The 22,391-nt window shown below is 46.7% G+C and overlaps 1 protein-coding gene across 12 annotated transcripts in view; it reads left to right on the forward strand.

Moving 5' to 3' along the window:
* Positions 1–22,391, forward strand: part of PPIP5K1 (diphosphoinositol pentakisphosphate kinase 1) — a 44,917-nt gene that overhangs the window by 6,274 nt on the left and 16,252 nt on the right. For 11 of the 12 annotated variants that reach the window (XM_039557737.1, XM_039557736.1, XM_039557743.1 and 8 more), the window contains 22 exons: positions 79–169; positions 1,165–1,250; positions 1,484–1,638; positions 2,628–2,729; positions 3,017–3,178; positions 4,220–4,341; positions 4,786–4,887; positions 5,611–5,697; positions 6,131–6,206; positions 6,685–6,794; positions 7,743–7,828; positions 8,221–8,349; positions 10,257–10,378; positions 11,131–11,313; positions 12,189–12,330; positions 12,977–13,200; positions 14,103–14,230; positions 14,715–14,829; positions 16,180–16,287; positions 17,506–17,622; positions 17,901–18,065; positions 19,182–19,272. In XM_039557737.1, coding sequence (XP_039413671.1) covers positions 79–169; positions 1,165–1,250; positions 1,484–1,638; positions 2,628–2,729; positions 3,017–3,178; positions 4,220–4,341; positions 4,786–4,887; positions 5,611–5,697; positions 6,131–6,206; positions 6,685–6,794; positions 7,743–7,828; positions 8,221–8,349; positions 10,257–10,378; positions 11,131–11,313; positions 12,189–12,330; positions 12,977–13,200; positions 14,103–14,230; positions 14,715–14,829; positions 16,180–16,287; positions 17,506–17,622; positions 17,901–18,065; positions 19,182–19,272 — 2,703 coding nt within the window. The remainder of the gene's footprint in view (positions 1–78; positions 170–1,164; positions 1,251–1,483; positions 1,639–2,627; positions 2,730–3,016; positions 3,179–4,219; positions 4,342–4,785; positions 4,888–5,610; positions 5,698–6,130; positions 6,207–6,684; positions 6,795–7,742; positions 7,829–8,220; positions 8,350–10,256; positions 10,379–11,130; positions 11,314–12,188; positions 12,331–12,976; positions 13,201–14,102; positions 14,231–14,714; positions 14,830–16,179; positions 16,288–17,505; positions 17,623–17,900; positions 18,066–19,181; positions 19,273–22,391) is intronic. The other variant, XM_039557744.1, reaches the window with a different exon arrangement.

A 22,391-nucleotide genomic window follows, 5' to 3' on the forward strand; every position in this document is an offset into this window, starting at 1 on the left:
GCAGGCCTTAGCCTGCTTAAGCTGTGGGCAAGGGAGTTTCCTTTCAGCCTTCCCCTCTGTCCTCACCCTGTATTTCAGGATTCCCCCTGGATAAGGCAGTTGCTTATGCCAAGCTGTGCAAGCCATTTCTGATCAACGACCTTGATATGCAGTATTACATCCAGGACAGGTGGGTGTCTGTGAGCCACTAAAGACCCTTCCCTCTTCCTCTGATTCTTCTCAGCGTGCTGTGCAAACTTCATTTTTCTGGTCACAAACAAGTGAGGTGAGGAGGAAGGGGACCTTAGCAGTGGCTTTTTGGGGTTTCCCCAAAGCATGGAGGGGAATGGCTTTGAGGGTAAAACCATTGAGATTGTGTAAAACCATGTTTTGTTTTCTGGTGTAAATGTCTTGTAAGGAGTGGCTGGGATGTAGGTAGTGGAAGAGCTCTCACAGAACAAGGCCGCCATGACTAAAGCAAAAAGACTAGTCTCTAAGCAGGAGAGCCAAGTGGTGAGCTGGGGCTCTGGGTCAGAAACTGGGAGCAAGGCTGGGTCAGAATCTGTGGAATGTGTGTTGGTCAGACATGTGAGGTTTCTCAGTCATCTGTTGGTAGAGGCCACCAACAGCCACGTACTTCAGCTCTTACGCCCAGGCTGCTTTGGCTGTGTGTGAGTAGGGCTCCTAACAGATCCTAAACCTCCTGCCCTGTCTTTGGGGTGGTGAGTAGTGTTATGTGGGTGCTGGCAGGCATCCCAAGGTATAAGTAGTGAAAGAACTGGGGTTTGTCCCTTGACACGAAATGAAAAAAGGCTCTGCTGCTTCTGCCTGGCCTGAGCACTGGATAGCTTGGCATGACAGGGTGCTCGACAAGAGGGCAGATCTGGGCAGGTGGTGTGTACTGGGTGTGCTGCTGTGCTCTGGGCACGTGCTAGTAATTGAGTGTCCATGTTTAGGCCAGGTAGAGATTTACTCTGGGGCTTTTGTGTCCGGAGCAGAACTGAGGCAAATCCCATAGCCTGTAGGACTTGTCCAGAGAGCATATGCTGGGAAGTACCTGCAGTCTGTCTTTATGCTTTTTTGTGTTCATTTGACTCTGTTCTTCATCAGTGGGAGTGAAGTCTTTCCCTTGACGTGTACTAAGGACCTTCTAGACTCTTCTCAAACTGCTTCTGTCCTCTACAGGCGTGAAGTGTATCGGATCCTTCAAGAAGAAGGAATAGACCTGCCCCGCTATGCTGTGCTCAATCGAGATCCTGACAGACCAGAAGGTCGGTGTCCAAGCTCTGCTGAAATCCATTTCCTCAGGCTCTGCTATTTAAGATAGTCTGCAGAGAACAGATACTGGCAGTCACCTCGAAGAGGCCTGACTCATAAGTCTGTTGGGTTTTTTTGTGGGCAAAGGTCCCAAGGGCAAAACCATCTGATGGGCCTGGAAGGGGCTGTGGCTGCACTAGGACTGCCTCACCTTTCCTGATGTGCTGCTGCTGTGCTCTGTCTTCAGAGTGCAACTTGGTGGAAGGAGAGGACCATGTGGAGGTAAACGGAGCTGTTTTCCCAAAGCCATTTGTAGAGAAGCCAGTCAGTGCTGAAGACCACAATGTGTATATTTACTACCCGACGTCAGCAGGTGGGGGCAGCCAGCGGCTCTTCCGTAAGGTGAGGAGGGGTCTCCAGAGCTGGTGTTGGAACCAACAGATCTGAGACCCATGTGGCTTCAGGAAGGAGTGTTGCAGCAGGTGAAGGGGAAGAGAAGGTTTTGTCTTGGAAGTTTAGACCTTCTCAGAACTTTTAGTTCAACCCCATCTACCTGGGAACCACAGGAGGACATATTTCAGTGGTAGTGCTGGCTTCACCTTCCCCATCCTCTTGGTTACCTGTATCCTGTAGTTATGGAGCACTGTGTCCCTTTCTGAATTGCATGCTGCTTTTTCCAGATCATTTCCTGGGTTTATCAAGATGAATTTTTCAAAAAACCTATGTTCCTGTCCTTTAACATCATTCTTGCCCTTCCCATCTTAGAGTAGCCTGCACATGTGATAAAGGCAGTATTTATTCCTAGATTCCACAGGAAATCTGCCCTTACTCACTTCCCCCACTTTGCCAGTGAACAGTTATAGCTGTGATGCATCTTTTTTCCAATCAGTTACACATCTGCCATTAATAATCCTAAAATGATTGTTCCTTTAGGTAAGATACAGGCATGTATCCAAAGCCTCACTAGAAATGAAAACAACATCATCCTCGATGTTGATAAGATCAGTCATGGTCCTAGAAGGAAGTTAAATTGGTTGGATTATCACCTGTCGTAATTAATTTTCATTTGCATATTAGTTAGGCTCCTAACTTTGTAGGTCTCCGTTCACTTTTTTTTGTTCCATACCCTTGAAGTGATTTGAGATAAATTAATGGTCTATAACAACTTTTCTCCTCTTCAAAGCCTGGAAAATTACATACCTGCTGCCTGCATTTTACAGTTTCTTTTGTCCTCCATAAATACGTGTGCTGTAACAGCTGGGGGGCCTAAGATGCCAATCCACTAAGTCTGCTAAATTCTCTACATATGGGATGAAACTTCTGCTTTTCTGCTTCCATCTAAGAAAAGGATCCCCATGCTCTTCCCTGAGGTGTTTATTCTGTGCTCTCAGATTGGCAGCCGGAGCAGTGTGTACTCCCCAGAGAGCAGTGTGAGGAAGACAGGCTCCTACATTTATGAGGAATTCATGCCTACGGATGGTACTGATGTAAAGGTAAGGAAAAGCCAGGAATGGTGCCTTCCTTTGCCAGGCCTGGGGGAGGAGCTGAAGGTTCAGCGGTTCTGCTTAGTCCTACTTAGGGCCTGGAATGTGTGTTTAAGCTTTGTGGTGCTGACTGTGCAGTTTCAGCCCCAAAGCAGGGAGTGGATGCTCTGTAGATCACAGCAGGAGGAATGCGTGAGACCATGTCATCTCCTTTTCTGTGTCTGCAGCAGAAGTACCTTCTGGAAGCTGCAGTTAGTCTTGGTGGCTATGTCAGGTGTAACTCACTGTATTTCCAGGTGTACACTGTTGGGCCGGACTATGCCCATGCAGAGGCTCGCAAATCCCCTGCTTTGGATGGGAAAGTGGAACGGGACAGTGAAGGGAAAGAAATTCGTTACCCAGTCATGCTGACTGCCATGGAGAAACTTGTTGCCCGTAAAGTCTGTGTAGCCTTTAAGGTCTGTATTTTCTTCCTGTGCAAGCAGGACTCCACAAATGTCTGATCCATGTCAGGGTTGGTGTTAAAACTTGTCATCCTGGCATGTCTCAGGCGTGGCAATCCTCCATGCCTGATGCCAGTTGTTGGTCCTGCTGGCTGTGGCAGTTTGCTGGGCAGAGGTGACTGGGAAGGCAGGAGGGCCTGCAGCAACTGCCCTCTGTGCTGGCAGGTACCTGGTGTCCCACATAATCTGAGCATTTAATACTGGGTCCTGAGCCTGCTGCTCTCCATCTGATCTGTGCTTATCCTGTTTTGACTGTTTCCTGTGTTTGTTTATGTGGAAGATTTGGTCTTATTTTCTTGTTTTTCTTTTTGCATTTTGGTACTTGTGTTTGGTTTTTTTGTTTGTTTGGGCTTTCTGTTTGGTTGGTTTTGGTTTGGTTGGTTGGTTGGTTTTAATATGGCTCTGGTGCAAATTGATGTTTTATTTTACAGATGGGTAGAGCGAGTATGAGTCTAGGTATAGTTTCGTGGCATGCTCAGCAGTGTCAGTGCAAGAAGCACTGGGCTCCTTGTTCCTGCCCTGCTGCAGCTGGCACCCCATGCAGTTGGGCTGATGCAGATTTGATCTCTTTTCTACTTTGTAGCTTTTTCCGTTTAGTAATGGGTGTCTTTGCCTGCAGCACTTCTTGTCCGTGCTTGTCAGTCTGGTTTAAAATGATTGGATTTGAAAGGAAGAGCAGGATATCCAGGAGCTGCTCTGTTTTAGGCCTTTAGAGCTCTAGGAAGTTGGGGGTTGGCCCTGATGGCTTCATCTGGGGGCTTGTGGGTATGGCCTTTGGTACAGCAGTGAAAGTGTAAAGGTCTGACTAATGGCATGTGTTCACACTTGTTCAAGGCTTGTGAGGTGGGCATGGAGTGGAGGATGGCTGTAGCATCAGTGGGGCTGAGCTGAGCAGCGTTGGCTGGCTCTGTGTATGCCCTGCTGGCAGGGTGGCTGCTGTCCCCCATGCCTCCTTACTGTGTGTCCAAGTCCCATATCCTCTGCTTCCTCCTGCAGCAAACTGTGTGCGGGTTCGACCTTCTGCGGGCCAACGGCCACTCTTTTGTTTGTGATGTGAATGGCTTCAGCTTTGTGAAGAACTCCATGAAGTATTATGATGACTGTGCCAAAATCCTTGGGTATGAACAATCCGAGTTTTGGTAAGGTGGTAAGATAACTCACGGCAAAGTAAAATGGAATGTGGAGTCCTGGTCAGTATGTCAGAGAAGTCTGCAGGTGGTTCATGGGAGTCATTTGTTCAGCTTAGCTCTTGGAGGTATGGATTATTTTCAACCCCCAGAGCTCCTGCCTGCATTGGCATTAGCTGTCTTTGTCTACAGCTAAATGTATCTTCTAGGACTTTTCATTTCATGCTAAGCCCAGTTGTGGTATTGGTGATGTGAGGGAAACTGGTACCCCTTTGGGGTGCCCTAACTAGCCCACAGTGTGATAGGTGTCTCTGCAATAAAAGTGAGGGGAAATTCTGTGGCTCTCCTCACATCTTTCAGCAGGACTGCTACGGAGGAGGTGGAGAACCAAAGGAATGGATTTTCTTGTGAGTGTTATATTTTGATTTCTTTCAGAAATATAATAATGCGGGAATTGGCTCCCCAGTTTCATATCCCCTGGTCCATCCCAACAGAGGCAGAAGACATCCCCATTGTCCCCACAACTTCAGGCACCATGTGAGTACCTGCTGTCTTCTCTAAAGGATGCCAGTGATGGCTACATGAGGGACAAAGTGTGAGCAATCCTGTCCAAGGGCTTGATACCACACGCAGCGTGACATCCTCCAGCTGCTGTCCTGCTTGCAACCCTTAAATGTTTGTGGAAATGCTTAGCTATGCACATGGAAGTCCTGACAGGTTGGAGATCAGTTGTAGGTTTGATGAATGCAGATGACCAGTAACTGAAGAAATTACAGAAACTGCTCACATGGCTTTCAGAGGATCCAAATTCTTCGTCAGGACAGGAAACAGATCAGGACAGATGCTGTAGCTGGCTGTTGCATGGAGAAAGTGCTTGTTGAGTTACCAGTGAAATGGGTGGAAACACTTAGCTGAAATATTCATATTACCCATATGCTTGGCAGCCCCGCATTTGATACCTTTGGCCTTGCTAGTTTTCTACCACATAAGGTTAAAAGACCAAAGGCAAAAGTTTCTTTGTGATCTTCAGCATACTTTGTACACCGGTATGAAACCAGACAACTTGGTAGTGTCTGCAGAGCTTTGACTCTCTCTGCAGCTGTGGCACTCGTGCCTGGTTTAGTCTGGGAGAAATTCTACCCCTGCTGAGGAAAGCAGCTGTCAGAAGAATGGAACTGAAGGACCAATGGGAAGCTTCTTCCTGGTGGCAGTTCTGGAGTGTAGGGGCACATTTGTCATCCTTATCTTGTGTTTCCCCAGGATGGAGCTTCGCTGTGTTATTGCAGTCATCCGTCATGGAGATCGCACCCCAAAGCAGAAGATGAAGATGGAAGTGAAACATCCCCGGTAAGAGCCAAGGGAAGAAGGTGCTGTGCTGCTGGGAAGGGACAAGGGCCTTTTCTCTAAACCAGGAGCAGGAGCAGAGGGCTGAGTGCATAGGAGGCAGTACTTTTTCCTGGCCCATCCAAGCAAAGGCTTTCTGACTGGTTGAGAGATCCCCCTTTCCCTGCAAGGATCCTGACACCTTCTGTGTGAATTCTGGAAGGGAGAGTGAAGGTGTGCTAGGTGCTGAAAAGGGAAGTGCCCCACTAATTGGGAAGCTAGTATCTGCTTCCTGGTTGTATACAGAAAGACACTTGTTTTTTCAGAATCTCTGAAGCACAGGGAGGAGCCAGCAGCCTGCTGGTTCTCCCTGAAGAACAGAGTCTGAATGCTCATGACCCTCCTTGTATTACTGAAACAGCAGAAAATGGATCAGCATTCTTTGTTGTCTGTTCAGGTTCTTTGAATTATTTGAGAAATATGATGGTTACAAGACAGGGAAGTTGAAGCTGAAGAAACCAGAGCAGCTACAGGTGAGTAAGTACATTCTGGGATTACTGTGTGGGATATGCAGGTAATACAGATCTTGCTGCAAGGCAATTCTTTGGGAGGGTGAAAACCTCCAAAAAAGCAACAGTCTTTGTGCACACTCAGCTGGGTGACAGCAGGAGAGCAGAACAGAAACATCTGCTGGCTGATGCGCACACTGTAGGATGGAGATGACCTGATGCAGCTTGCCCACCAGCTGTGGTTGCCTCTGGTGACAGATGGGTCCATGCTAGGGAGTGGGGAAATTGGAGGTACCTGCTTGATTCTCAACAGGGCTGTAGCACAGCATGGGGATGAAGCAAACTGCGGTGTGAAAGTTTGTCCTGCCTGAGCTGTGTCTTACGAAATGACATGCTTCTGAGGAGTGTCTGCATGGACCTGATGCTGGGTGAAGCTGTCCAGGAGGCCTTGCAGGAGTACACTGGTGAGTCTGAGGCAGAATTGCTCTCTGCTTTCCAACAGGAAGTGCTGGACATTGCACGGCAGCTTGTGGTGGAGCTGGGAACCCACAGTGATTGTGAAATCGAGGAGAGGAAATCCAAACTGGAACAGCTGAAGAGTGTCTTGGAGATGTAAGCATTCCTATCTTGGGGCACTGTGGGTTTGCCTCAGAGCATGTGCTGCGGAAACAAGCTGTGCTGCTGGTGTCCTGGCCAGCTGGTGCCTGGAGATTGGGGTCTCCTCTGTCCTCTGTTAGTAACTGTACATGAAAAGCACCATGCTCCTAACCTTTTCTCCTTGACATCAAAACCATGCTGATCCTTGTCCCAAGTGTGTCTGGTGTTTGGCTAAACAACTTGCGACAACGCTGAGTGTTCTTTGCTGCAGGAGAGGAACTGGGGTCCTGGAGGGACCACGTTGATATGAAGCATTTTGATGTATTTGGAACAAAACTTGTTTTAAATAAGGTTGTCCTGGTGCCAAAAGTTTAGCAAAAAGGAGCTCGGCAAACATGAAGAGATGTTTGTGTCCTCTCAGGTTTTGTATAGTCAAAATAAAAATATGGTGGTATTGACATCTTTGAAACAAAACCAGGGTTCCTCTCAGGACTGCAGCTCGCTGTGGCACACACAGCCAGCAGCCATGTTCAGGTCGTGTCTCTGGAGCACAGAGGAGGACTTTTTGCTGTGATTCCCTCCTCTGCTCTTTCTGCTCATTGGAAACATGGTTATCCTCAAAGCATCTGTCAGAGTGTTTTTTCTGTGATCTCATTCATTCACTTGTTAAAGATGTAGATAGAGTTTAAAGCCCTAGTGAGGAATGACAGCACAGAGTGCTCTTGGTGGAAGAGCAAGGGAATGGATCTTTGAATTTTGTTTGAGGGCGCTGTTTGGTTTTTTGTGGGGGTTTATGCTGGGTCACAGGGAGATGACAAAAATAATGTTTCGTGGCTATGGGGGTTGTGGCAGAAAGTCTTTTGCCTGTGCTCTACTTTTGCTGTGTACTGCCTGGGGGCCTCTGGGCAAAGGCTGGGTGGAGTTGGTTTGTTTCAGGGGTTTTTTTTCCCTCCCTTGTTACAGGTATGGACATTTTTCTGGCATTAACCGTAAGGTTCAGTTGACCTATCTGCCTCATGGACATCCAAAAGCTGCAAGTGAAGATGAAGGTAAAGAAACCTGATTTCTACCCTGATCTTTAAGCCCAGAGTTCAGGTGTGAGTGCAGCTACCCTACCTGTATAGGCCTCTGGACGTGCAAGCAGAATTGATGACCCATATCTTATCTTTGCTCACATCATAGAAGGGTTGGAGTGATGCCAGCACACCCTGGTTGGCCCTACAGGGCTTGCACTTCCAATTTTGTGAATGTCAGCCTATACCTTCAAAAACTAGTGGCTCTGAATTTCCTCCTTGCTGGTTTGCTTTCTGAGGATTTTGGGTCAGGCTTGTATTGAGAACACTCTGCAAGGTGCTGATGACAATCTCTTCTTCCACCCCTCCTCTCTCTCTGCAAGCTCAGATATGAGAGCTGATGTAGTGAATACCTGTTTGTCTCCTAGAAGCTCGCCGAGAGTCCTCCCCCTCCCTTCTCCTGGTGCTTAAGTGGGGTGGAGAGCTGACCCCAGCAGGAAGAGTCCAGGCTGAGGAGCTGGGGCGAGCTTTTCGCTGCATGTATCCTGGAGGCCAAGGTGAGTTTGTCCAGGTACCTCCAGTCCTGCCCCATGGCTGCCAGGCTGCCCAGCCCAGCTGAGACTTGCTCAGGCATCTGTGACTGTATACGGCCTCTGGGATTAGTTTTTGTTCTTTTGAGTTGGCATGGTAGGGATAAATAATTCAGGTGGGTTTTGCACCCAAAAATCCCTAAGCTGACCAGAGAGGTCTGCTGCAGTTGTTAAACTTCAGTGTGTCTTGGAGCACAACAGCTTTCTACACATAATGTGCCAGGATTCAAAAAAGACAGGTGGTTCTAATAAGATACATTCTGATGCAGCAAATACAAAATTTATGGATGTTTAACAAGGAATTTAGGTCAAATGTAGAGAACAGAGGAGATCTGTCTTGGAACACAGGTAATTCTGTCCTAAGACAGGAGAATAGGAAGGTAACTTCTCTTTTTTTCTCCACCATCATTCTGTGATGCTGAAAAGCACCTCATATGCACACAAATCAGCCGAAAGGGGAAAAAAAAAAGGCTGAGATTGCCTTTGAGTCAGGAGTAATACACTGGATTGATCCAGTGAGCCCAGTATTGGATATGCTTGTCTTTGACTTGTATGTTTAATTAATTCAGTTTAATTAATTACATTTCAAATTAACTAAGCAAATTTAAATTGGATTGGAGAAGATTTCCTTCACCTTTGGTGGAGGAGGATCGGGTCAGGGGACACTTAAGCAAGCTGGACATACGTGAACCCAAGGGCCCTGATGGGCTGCATCCACAGTGCCAGGGGAGCAGGCAGGTGTCCCTGCAAGGCCACTGGAGATTCTCTTTGAAAGGCTCTGGGGATTGGGGGAGGTGCCTGAGGACTGGAGGAGAGGAAGTGTCGCTCCTGGATTCAAAACTGACAAGAAGGAGGGCCCAGGGAACTGCAGCCAGGTCAGCCTCAGAACAGTCCCTGAGACAGTGACGGAGCAGCTAATCCTGGAGAGCATTCCTGGTGCATGAAGGATAGGCAGGTGACTGTGAGTAGTCAGCATGGATTCACAAAGAGAAGTCATACTTAACCAACCTGATAACCTCCTACCGGGAATTGACTGCCGTGCTTAGATGAGAGTCATTCTGAACAACAACTTTGTAGTCTTCTGCTCTATATGGTCATTCATGGAGAGGGAGAGATCTTGTTTTGGAGGGAAGTGCTGTGTTCCTGGGTTGGGCAGCATTTGGTGCCTGTCAGCTTTCCCAAGACATACATCTGACTTCTGGCTGGTGCCTGTCCTTGTCTGTCAGGGTGTTTCTGTGAGTTGTGAGCTCAGAGCTGGGAGTACTGTTCCTGTCTTGTCATGCAGTGTGACTGGATGCTGTGCAGAATTGCCCTGGGATTCCATGTAGCAGCAAATAGTGACCACTGCAGTCTTTGGCAGTCAGACTCGAGAGCTGCATGAGTTACTTTCCTCCATTACTGATCTGACTCCTGTGATTGACTCAGCCATGAGAAACTGGGAATTTGTGCCCTGAACAGCCCTCCCTGCACTTCTGAGGGCTGCAGGAGCTGCTCTCATGCAGAAAACAAGCAGAATGAAGTGATATTTTTGTGTGTCTTCATTCTGCACAAGGATATTCAGACTAGCAGAACTACTACAGGCTGTTCAGTGGAGTTTGCTGCAGAATTTGGGCAGTGTCAGACTTGACTGGTGAATGCTCACTTTTTTCCTCAAAATGAACTTTCCCAAGTTAGGGAAAGCCTTTGTTGTGTTTCTAGTCCTTGCATATAGCTAGAACTATCTATTTTGGAGCAGCATAAATGCTGCCTATGCAAGTGATTAATTCTCTACATAACTTTGTTACTACAATAAAGTTTGTTTGTCTAAACCCGTATATTGAGCTGATAATTTTTCAGGTGTGAGAATATGAATGTTGAGTTGTCCTCTGTTCCAGGTGATTATGCTGGTTTCCCTGGCTGTGGCTTGCTCAGGCTGCACAGCACTTATCGCCATGATCTCAAGATCTACGCCTCAGATGAGGGGAGAGTTCAGATGACAGCAGCAGCTTTTGCAAAGGTCCTTTTTCTCTTCTGGGCATCTGTTTGTTCTGCTGCATTAGTCTTAAAATATGCCAGTTCTAAAGGAAAACCTCTGGTGATGAGGAAGGAGTTTTCCTAGGATCTTTCCCCTCTCTGTTGGATGAACTGGGGTACACTGTGCTAATAGCAGGTGTATGGTGAAGTACTGAACATCTGGTGTATCTGCACACATCTGTCACCTTTAGTGTCCTGTCCAGGACAGGACTCTGACTGGAGAAGGTGCTTGATGTTAGAGCACACCAAATGTTCTGCTAAGTATTAATTGCCTATAGAATGAATGTTTCTGGGATGGCTGCCCAGCTAGAGGGGTTATTCCTTGCCTGCTGGATTTAACAGGGGAGTGAAATGTGGTGCATTTGGTGCAGTGTGGAGTGGGGACTGGGGAGAAGACAGGTTCATTTGCAGCTAAAGCCAAGGGGAATCCTGTGGTGGCCTTAGCTGGTCTTTGGAGTCTTCTCTGTATCAACATTTTCAAGCAAACTGAGTTGCCTGCTCAACAGTTGCCTGGACAAATCTGGGGCTGCTGCAGGCAGAGCTGTGCTTTGCTTGAATAGCTCTAGAAGCATGCTGGAGTCATCTCTGACTGGAGGGGATGTTGCTGTAAAACTGCCCTTCAAGGACAGTTGAGATTTCACTTAAATTGGCTGAGTTCTGGCCATGAAACTACCAGAATTTTTGTTGCTTGGCTTGCACAGACTTGAAATCTTGCCTTCTGTGGTGTGGCTTTAGGGTCTGCTGGCCCTGGAAGGAGAGCTGACCCCCATCCTGGTGCAGATGGTGAAAAGTGCCAACATGAATGGTCTGCTGGACAGTGACAGTGATTCCCTTAGCAGCTGTCAGCACAGAGTGAAGGCGCGACTGCATGAAATCATGCAGAAGGATGCTGAGTTCTGTGAAGAGGATTATGAAAAGGTAAAACACCAGTGGAGCTTCATTGCTCCCTGTATCTGGATGGAGAATAGCATTGCTACAGTGGTTTGATGTGAAGTGTGTGGTATGTGAACAGTTGTTTGGTTACTTTGAGATCAGTTCTGTCCAAAATGACAGGATATGTATGGAAGTGTGCAGGTTAATAGCCCTTGCCCTTCTTCGAGTGGCAGTCCTCAGTGTTGCTCTGCTGTCCTCTTCAAGACATGGTGCCTTCCTCTCCCTTCAGAATTCCCAGTGCATTTTGTTCTTGTGAATACGCTAAAAGAGCTCCTGCATGCTGCTCAGATCAATCCCAGCTGCTGTGGGCAGGGAGTCTGCCTCACTGGATTCTAAATCTGTGCTCTGTGTGCATGTGAACAGACCTTTTGGTTACAAATCCTTGTGTGTCCTGTCGGGGTCTGATAGCTGCAGAGTAGAGAGCATGGGCTGCATCCAGCACAGCAACCATTGAAAGCACTACTGCTGCTTCTGCAGCAAGTCCCCAAAATAGGGCTTTTCCCAGGCTCTGAAATGTGATTACTGGATTGAAATCCTTTAAGGAACATATTTATCATCTCAAAGAACTTCTTAAAATGAAGCCCTTCTACTCAAACACAGAAGCAAAATGAGACAGGAATGGATATTGTAGGTGGAGGGAGGTCTGATCTGATAGGAGCAGTTGTTTGCTCCCTCTGAGTTTGATCCTGAGGAAGTTTTTAAGACATGCCTGACTACTCCTAGGAATAGGCCAGCTTATTGTGCTCAGCTGGGAGCACAGCTTTTGTCCCGAGTCAGAAAGAAGTACAGCTGCAAAAGGCAGACATTTTGCGTTCCCAGTTTGTGAAGACTAACTAATCTCTGCTGGGATCTTCTTTCAGCTAGCACCTACAGGCAGTGCTTCTCTGCTCAACTCCATGACCTTTATCCAGAACCCAGTTGAGGTCTGTAACCAGGTGTTCACCCTGATTGAGAATCTCACCTCCCAGATACGAAAACGTCTGGAAGATCCAAAATCTGCAGGTGAGCAACAGAGCTGAAAACGGTCTGGAAGAGATTTAATTTAATGTTACATCTCCAGAGCTCCCAAACACCACTAGGGCTTATGTTTGTCTGCAGCAAAGAAATTGTAAAGTGTAATTTTGTATGTGCTATTGATGTGGAAGGCTCTACTTTCAACTACTGTTAAAGAGAGCTGTAATATAAAGGAAATTATACGTGCATCTTGGTTTAGAGTAAATGTAAACAGCAGCAGTATAGCCTGGAGGGGTATGCCTGTAGTTTTTGAGGCCTTTTCTGGAGACTGTAAGCAGCAAGTTTTTCAGTCACAATTTGCTCATCTCGACTTTCCTAATAACAGTGCAGAGGTTTTACAAAGGCATCTTGGGAACCCGCCATGGGATTTATGGCAGACCTAAGCAAGCAGGCAAACGGTTTCACTTTTCTCAAGCATTTCAGAAGTAGCCTGTTGCTCCAGGTTAAAACTCCTGCAACAGGTCCACTGGCTTTTCCGGACTAGGATTCCTGTGGGTGACACAAGAATTGGAGCCCTTTCGTGCTGGGAGAAGTCAGTCGTAGCTGTCACTTGAAATCTCTGCAGCAATAACCAGGGTTCTGTGATTCTGTGGTTCTAGAATGTGAATGTGGTTTGGTGTTCTCTGCTGTTTAGACCTGCAGCTGTACCACAGTGAGACTCTGGAACTGATGCTGCAACGCTGGAGTAAGCTGGAGCGAGATTTCCGCATGAAGAATGGGCGCTACGACATCAGCAAGATCCCTGACATATATGACTGCATCAAATACGATGTACAGCACAACTGTGCACTGAAACTGGAAGGCACAACTGAACTCTTCAAGCTCTCCAAAGCCCTGGCAGATGTGATCATACCCCAGGTATAGCCTGTATGACAGTGCCTGCAGCACCAATTTCTGACCCTTTGCCTTTGTGTTTTGTCTCGATTCTCTCGCACATTAACTCCCAAGGCAGCATATCACAGTAGGTGTTTCTCAGATCTGTCTTAGTGTTTGTATAAGGCCAAAACCATTTATGACTTAAAATGTGGCAGGGCCGGGCTCCTTGTTGAGGATTCTGGCAGGGTCAGCGTAATAAGCAGCTGATGCAGCAGCTTTTCCATGTTCATTGTAGTGCATCACAGCACAGCTCCAAGCTGCATGTGTGTGCTACAGCAACGTTCTATCCTCCTCTACATGGAGTGTTGTGAAAGTGAAGGGGGATTTCTGTGTTAAAGTTCTGACAAGTTTGTTATTGTTGTCAAACTAGCACTTGTTCAGTTTGCAGTGTTGAGTTGCTTCTGGCAAAGTTTCATTTATATGGGATGAGCTTCTACCAGCAAGGTCAGCTGCCCCTGTAGAGCAGAAGTGGTCTAAACTTTTTCAGTGTTGCTGGTGAGATGCAGTCTGGCTGTTTTCAGCATAGCACTTCAGTTTTTGTCTTTGCCAATAGCAGTTGTTGCTTTAATGGTCGTGCTAGGTCAGGGTATAAGTTTGCATGTCATGAGATCGGAGATTCATTCGTGGTACTTGCACCTCTCAGCTGTTGGAAGGATACTGACAGTCACGTCCAGACATAACTGAGGTTCTTGGAAGAGTCTCAGTCCTCTGTTACCCTCTGCAATACGTGGGAAAAAAAAGTGGAAAGTGTTGAGTGACATTTCCCTTCCTGTCCTTGCTTAACCAGTGGTGCTGCAGACTGGGCTGTTGAAGTCAAGTGGCCTTTCATGTGAGGATGTGGCAAAGAGCCAGGGCTCAGGGTATCTGTTGTTTTGTTCTTGCAGGAATATGGGATTAATAAGGAGGAGAAACTGGAGATTGCTATTGGCTTTTGTCTTCCTCTCATTAAAAAGATCCAGCTGGACCTACAGAGAACTCATGAAGATGAGTCTGTCAACAAACTACATCCGTTGTAAGGCTTTGTGCTGCATGCTGCTGGCAGTGGGGAGGGCAGCTATGGAGCAGTGGGTGGTTCCCATGCCAGAAGAGTGTACTGTTGTGAAAGGAGGTACTGAGCATACACTGAAGGACCCTCCAGGAGGAAGGCGTGTTGGTGCTCGTAGAACTAGAAAGCAAATGGAGAAGGCACATTGAGATTGCTGGCCAGAAGCACAGGGCCACAAAGACTTGTACCTGTTGTAGTGAGTGGTGGTGCCTCATCCCTTTCCCTGCACAGGGCCAGTGTAGAGTGATGAGCCACCTACTATGTGTCTCTATTAGGATTCCACAAAATTTGTTGTTCCTGTGCCGAGTGCTCTCATTGTTTGTTCTGTCCTGCTGCCTTTGGCATTTCCCAGTGTGGGGTTATGTCATTCCAGTAAGTGTACGGAGATACTAATGTGTGATAGATGGCAATCCATTGGCAGACAAGTAACTGTGGGCTGATTTTGGTTTAGGTACTCAAGAGGAGTTCTGTCACCGGGTCGCCATGTTCGAACGCGGCTGTACTTCACCAGTGAGAGCCATGTGCACTCCCTGCTCAGTATCTTCCGCTATGGGGGGTTACTGGATGTAAGTGTCCCAGCAATGCTCACAGAGTAAGCCTCCCTACGTTTTTCCAGTAGTCTTTTCCAAGGTGGACAGTGTATGTTTGTAGGTTGCCCTTTGAGCCAGCTCTCCCACTAATGCTGTGCATCAGTGGTCTCTGGCCAGCTCCATCTCTGCTGTGTTTGCATGCTGCAGCTTCCTGCCTTGCTTGCACAGAGACATGTTTTCTCCAAGATCTGCCCTGCTAGTTTCAGGTGAGCAGACCACATACCTGTCTAGGAGAATAGCAGTATGAGGCAATGGGGATGAGTGAATTTCTTACTTCCTGCTTCCTCCAGCCATTTATTTAAAGAGCTTGGTCCTGTATTTATAGTCCTTACATTAATTCTAAGTCAATAAAATCAGTTCTCTTACAGAGGAAGTGACTTGAGGTTGCAAATGCACAGGACATGCTCTCTACCAGAGAGGCAGATGACACATTTTTAGGGGATTAATTAATCCAACTCACCCTTCACTTGATCTCTCTTCACCTGCTTCCTGAATGAATTGGCATGCAGACCCTGAGAAAAGCTCTGCTTTACTCTTCTCAAGAGGCTCTCTGATTTATCTTCCCATTTTTAAGCATGGTCTAAAATGCCTTGAGAGTTTGGGCTTGCTTACCAGGCATGATTTCTGGTGTCTGTGGCAGCTTAGCCTATCTACAGACAGTGATCAGAAAACTACCTCTAAATCACTCACTGAATAAGATGCTCCCCTGTTCCCTGACTTAACTGCCCAAGGATGCCATGTTACCAGCACAGGGATATTGGGCTCCATCTGGGTTCTTTGTAATGGAGGGCTCTGTTCATGTCCCTCAATGTGGTGATACACTCCATGGCATCATGAGTGGCACTTCAGGTGTGACCATTTCCTGGCAGTGCTGGGAGGCAGTGAAGGGTGGGCTGCCCTGCTGTGCAGAGCCCCAGGGTTCAGTGTGTCTCCAGATTTTTCATTCAGCATCAGGTAAAAGCATTTCACTTGGTCCCTTATTTAGCACAGGTTCATCCCTTGTGCTCCATTCTGTAGTTTGAGAATGGCTGTGTTTGGGAACCTGCTGTGGGCTCTGCTTGTCTCCAGTCAGCATGGCACAGCAGCTTGCAGCTCAGATCTGCACATGGGTGGGTGGGCAGCTGTAGCATCCCTCTGTGCAGCTACTCCTCACTGCAGGCACCCCACCACATTGCTAGGTCATTTCTTCATGCAAGTTAAGCAAGGTGTTTTTGTCCTGACAATGTTACCTTGTGGAGAGAGGAACTCTCTCAGTCCCATTTCACTGAATGCTGCAAAGTGTCTGCTGTTGCTTATCCCATGCGACTGTTTATGTGTATATATCAGGAAAACAAAGACCAGCAGTGGAAGAGAGCCATGGACTATTTGAGTGCTATCTCAGAGCTGAACTACATGACCCAGATTGTTATCATGCTCTACGAGGACAACAACAAGGTGAGGGATAGAGCAGTAGGATACCATGCTTCCTGCCCTGTTGCAAGGCACAGTCCTCAGGGATGAGTTCAGTTGGAAGTCTGTAACCTGAGCTCTCACTGCTTGTGAACAAAGACATTCGGATCATTACCACAAATGCTAATTTTTGGTTTATGTGGGAGGCAGTGACCCAGTTAATGCTTGTTACCTGACCAGTAATACCAAACTTACGTAATTAATACTGACTATTTTAAAGCATTTCCTAGTGCAAAATTATTTGCTGTTTTTAAGTATTAATTGCAAGTGAACAGTAGGAAAAAATAAATAAAGCTGAGTGATATTTGGCTGTATTTTTGAAATATATCTAGAAAATATCCAGAAATTCCACATCCATAAACTATTTTTTATTCTGAAAGTGTGCTGATATAGTTATAGAAGTGTATACTGCTATCTTCAGGAAGTAAAGGGTTAGGGTTAGGGTTAACAGCTGGAATGTGGGAGCTGAGGGTGATGACTGTAAGTCGGCTTGGCACCAAACTGCATGTCCTGATCATCAGACCTTGTGACTTGGGTCTGTGCTGCAGGAGGTGGTAGTGGTGAGGGGAGCAGCCCCTTACCCCACACCTTATAGAGTTAGAGCCTTGTATTCACAGAGTTGGTGTGAGCTTCTAATGGCAGGAGTGATGTTTGTCAAAAAACATCTGACTAGAACTCTCATGAGTGGTGTGGATGTGTCAGTCAGTCAAGATGGTTTTATATGGATGTATATAATTAGTGCCAGATACTGTAAAAGCTCTGGCTTCCTTAAAAAAAGCTTAATGAAAAATTACTACTAGAGACAGTTACTTAAATCTTGGAATAGCCTGACTGAAGGTCCAGGAGGGACCCAGTCTTCCCCTGTCCTGGCATATGCTGGGTTTGCAGCAAGAGTGGGTGAGAAGGGGCTGGGGTTTAGGGGTGTGTGTGTATATATATATACACATAGAACCTGATTCTGTTATACTCTTCTGTGGCTGTTGTCCCAAAATAACAGCAGTCAGAATGCCTCAGCTGTGTGCTGATCAGGGCTGTCCTTTTGGATGGGACAAACCTGGAGCCATTCTGTTCATGCTTGTTGCTCCTGCTTTCCCTCCGAAGAATGTGCCTGGGATGCATGCCTTGGCCTATGCTGGTGGGGTGGGACCTTGGCCTATGCTGGTGTTTGGTTCTGTACCTATTGCCTGTGACATGTGTTCACAGGACCCCTCCTCAGAGGAGCGCTTCCACGTGGAGCTGCATTTCAGCCCGGGTGTCAAAGGCTGCGAGGAGGACAGGAACATACCCACGGGGTTTGGCTTTCGGCCGGCCTCAGCAGAGGTAAGCAGACACCGGGACAGGAGCTGCCAGCCCCAGGGGACACTTGGGCACTGTCCTGCGCTGTCTGGCCCTGCTGCAGAAGCTTCCTCGCTGGTGGTGCCTGCAGGGAGCTGGCAGGTTGTGTCCTTGTCCCATCTGGGTTCATCAGGGTGGCTGCTGGGACTGTGGGTGCCTCCTGAGCTTGGCAGAGCAGGAGATCTGAGCCTGGAGCTGATGTGGGGCAGCATGGGCAAAGGCCATGTGCCTGTAGACATGAGTGAAGTGTTTCCTTACGGCAGAGCGAGGACAAGAAGGCAGACCAAGGCAGCCTAGAGGACCTCTCGAATGAGAAGGGCAGCGATGAGCCAGACCGTGCTCGGCAGAAGTCCCCACAGCCCTCTGAGCCGGTCAGCATTCAGCGAAGGTCACCACTGATCAGGAACCGGAAGACGGGATCCATGGAGGTAACCATGCTATTGGTGCCCTTCCTTGTTCTTGCAAAGGCCTTTTGCTTGGTTTTGGTTTCCTGGCATTTCTTTTAACGTGCCAGAGTCTGAGTTGATTCTGGGGAAGGATCTGCAGAAGGTAAAGAGGATGTTGTGGAAGGCAGACCTCCGAAACTCTTCCTCGTTGAGGAAGGACAGGAACACAGGGCAGAGGAACTGATGAGGAAGAGCAAGTAATGAAATGCTTGAGGAACACAAGCATTATTTGGATTACGTGCTCTGTAGAGGTACTGGTGTTGCCAGCTATGAGATTACATGCAACCTCACCACCTAGCTATGGTGTCATCTTTGCCTTCTGTTAGGCTCCAGCCTTTCCCTTTCATAAAGGCAGCTCCATGTTTCTCATTCCTCCATCCCATCTAAGATCTCATGCTGATTGGGGGTCCCTGCTAACTGATGGATTCATCCAGGATGTTTAAACTGTCAGGGTTTAGAACTGTCCCATTCACTGATCTGCTGAAGTAACAAAATTGATTTTACTGTTCTAACCTCTTTCCTTCCAGGCTGTTCTGTGTCACAAGGCCAGTGTCACAGTCAGCAGGTGACTGTTACCTTTAAAGTACTCTGGAATTGTCCCTCCTTTCAGAGGGATTTCACAGGCATTTTTGCCATCAGTTTTTTGAACCAGAAAACAGCAGAGTTAAGGTTTGAGGTATTTGTTAGCTGTCTTCCATTGCTGTGTGTTACTCACAAGGTCACCTTTGCATGCAGCACTCGGAGGCTCCTTGTGATAGGCACATACTAAGTTAAAGGGGATATGATTTCCTGCTTCTAAAGAAGGAAGTCTGTGTCCCAGTGATCTCAGCAAGAGTCTTGGGAGACAAGATGCTCACTACATGAGTCCCGTCACACTTTTCAAATTTCCACTGTTCCACAATCCATGAAAATATTGAAATTAAAATTGAGCATTCACTGTCACAGTCTTAGCATATGACTACCTTTGTGCATCTTGGAAACGGTGATTTTAAGGAAGAGATGTACCTTTCTTTACCTTCAATTGATGTATAAAGGCTTTTGAGAGCAGTGGGTGTCTTGGAGCATGCTGCTGATTAATTACACTGTCTGTCTTTGCAGGTGCTGTCTGAATCTTCTTCTAAATCAGGAGGTTATCGCCTCTTCAGCACTTATTCCAGGCAGTCTTCTGAGATGAAGCAAAGTGGATTAGGTACTGTACCTGATCTGTAACCAGCCTACTCACTTGTACCTCTCTATTTCCATGGGCATCTGTCTGTGTCTCCACATGCAGATCCGGCTTGGGTTCCTTGTATGTCTCTATGTGTTTTGTGTCTTCTCTCAGTGTTACTGTTGAGACCACTGTAGAGACTGTCTCAGTCGGTACCTCTTGTGAACGAACTTCTCCTTCAGCTGCTAACAACAGAAGATGCACTTTTCATTCTTTCCAGTACAGGAGCAACAGGGCAAACTGCCTACCTGCAGGCTGGCCTTCTGCTTCTCTGTTGCTCTCACTTGTTACACCATTTCTGAACTTAGTAGAAAGAGAAGATTTTAGGTGAGAACTAGTGTGCTTTCTGTTCTGCAAAACAACAATTTATATGCAAAGCTGTTCTTCATGTGAGACTACTCTGTTTCTACCTTTGCTTCATAAAGATCTGTTGTATGGAACGAATGTGTTACATATGGAGTGTTTGATAGCTCTCTAATTGAGCTGAAGTCTCTGGTCAGCCATTCTTCTTATGGTAGCCAGTGGAAGACAATATTCAGGGCACTTGATATTCTCTGTCCTTGATTGTTCCATTCCACATTATCCTAACCTAAACTATGTCTGAGCAGTTGAAATTCTTCCTGAAATATTTTTGCTAAAGCAAGATCTATTTTGAAACTGGAAAAGCTGTCTTTGCTGTCACAAGGTTAAGAGATGGCTGTGCAACCTGTGTCTTGCAGAGAGGAGGTGGTAATGCCCAAGTCATGCCCGCTTTCTTTTTCTTTAAAACCATCTTAGCATTGTGGCATGGCTGCAGACTTGCAGCAGTTCTGACTCATCACTCTGCTCTATATGGACAACCTGCAGCCAAGAGACTTCTGAAAGGCCTGATCATTTGTTTGCCACTTTTGAATGAGCGGCTTCTTTGGAACCTAATTCTTACAAAGGAATGGGAATTTTCTTCTGAGTGGTTTGAAAGTATCCTTGGAGTCTGCCAGCTATGCTTCCAGCCAGCTGGAAAAATCTAAATAGGAATGTCTGATGTATATTATTTTCATAAAGGGACAGTAGCCTTGGCCGTGGTAATTTTTGAATGTGTTATTTTACTTACCTATGCCTTTCCCACTGCCACTGCAAGATTCAGTGAGCTGTGACAAACTGCTGTGCTTAGGCTTGAAGAAACTTGTGGGTATTTTGTGAGTCCATATGGATGAATATGGGAATTTCTGAAATGGCACATAGTCAAGGAGGTGCTTCTGCTTGGAGAATTACTGAATACATCAAATGGTACTGCAGACTGGTTTTACTGTTTGGATGTGCAACTACCAGAAGGCCTGTGCCCTGGAAAGCAGATATTACAGCCCTTGGACTACAGCCTTTTCCAAGTTTTTGAGGAATGTCTGTTTTGGCAATAGAGAAGACCACTGCTTTTCTGCACCTTTGTTCAGTACTACTTTTCCTCGACAACAAAATCTGAAATATGATCCTGACAGGTTTAATTTCAGACTCTTGCTTCATGTGCCTTGCTGGGAAGCCTGTGCTGGTTACTGTCCCGGCTGTGAAGCTCTGAAGAGACAAAACCTTGAGTAGGAACTGATAGATCTGATCTGTGACATAGACCACCAGCCGAGCCATCGTTCTCCTCTGTAGAGTCTTGCAGGCGTGGAAGGATTGAGCAGGAGAGACCTCTTGTACCACACCAGCTTGCACAACAGTTGGTGATTAGAATATCTGTGTTTCTGTGAGGTTTTTTTCACCTGTGGCCTGCTATGAAGAACAATGCCTCTTTACCTGTACAAGTCAAGCTCTTCAAGGAATCTTCCTGATTCCTTTCCTGATTGTTTTATCGAAATCTAAAATCTTGCCCGTTTAGGAGTTGAAACGTGTTCTCTCTCTAAGAGATAATACAGAACTCATGGAAGCTTGAACTTTGGCTTTAATGCTTGTCTCAGCAGCTGTGTTATGATGGGGTTCATTCAGGCACTACCTGCTGTTTCTGAGTTTTCTGAAGCTGAGCATACCCCCTGTTGCCTGACCTTGTCAGTCAGTGCCTGGTTGTCATTATCTTTGGAAAATGGAAGGTCTGTCCAGGTGTAACCTCATATGTGTAGGCATGCAGGAGCAGGGAGCAGGAGAGAGCTCCTGCAGTAGCCCTGCCCTGCTGCCATACATTCCAGAGCAGTGCCTCCACTGTAATTTTGAAAATAGGTGGCTGCAGCTTGCTTTGTCTGTGCTTTGGAGTGTGACACATTTTTCTGGGCAGCATCAAGTGCATTGCTGTGAATTGTTTGCCGTAGTGTGTGTGCTTCTATCTTGAAAAGCCGAGAGAAGTTTCAGTACCTTTCTTTGCTTACAAGAACCCTTCAAAACGGAGTAAAATCACTGCTGGCTGTTCGAGCAGTAGAGGTGGTGCACTGCCTGTGGCATGAAGCCTTGTGCTGAGATTCCCAGACAGAAACCAAGAATGACTATTTTTAAACATCTGACACATTGAATGAACATATGAAAATTAAATGCACAGAAAATATCCAGCACATACAGTGAATTTCTAGCACGTGTTTCTACATTTAAATCCAAATGGCCATTGTGTTCTTTAGGATATGTGTGTGTGTGTGTGTGTGGTTACTTTGGGTACAGCCGTCTCCTGGAGTTCACTGTAAATGATTGCTGTTGTCCATGGAGTCGTCTTTGTAAATTCTCTTCTGGCTTAAGGGCACTAGCAAAATGCCTCTGTCTGCAGCAGGACAGCAGAAACACTGGGGTATCCTTAGCTTAGTGATTAACGGCACAAGGTTGCTCAAAATACACAGTCCTAAAACTCTGATGTTCCATTTTTATCTGCCAGTAAATGAATCTGTTGGGTGGTTTTTGTTGTTTGTTTTTAAACCATGGAAGTGCAAGTAGGAGCATCATCCTGTCTGATGCATGACAAAATTTCATTTGTATTCTGACAGATTCCAATTCATGCTGAGTCCGTACTTAGCATCAATTTAAGGCATTAGGAGGAAATTTTCTAAGGCTTGTCTATCAGTGACCCTGCAGGCAAGACTTCTTTTATGTCCAAGGGCACGTATGTGCTAGTCTGTGCTGTGGAAAGCCACCAGCAGTGTTGCAGTGCAGGA

This window comes from Corvus cornix, chromosome 10 (assembly GCF_000738735.6).
Source record: "Corvus cornix cornix isolate S_Up_H32 chromosome 10, ASM73873v5, whole genome shotgun sequence".
Taxonomy (NCBI): Eukaryota; Metazoa; Chordata; class Aves; order Passeriformes; family Corvidae; genus Corvus; species Corvus cornix.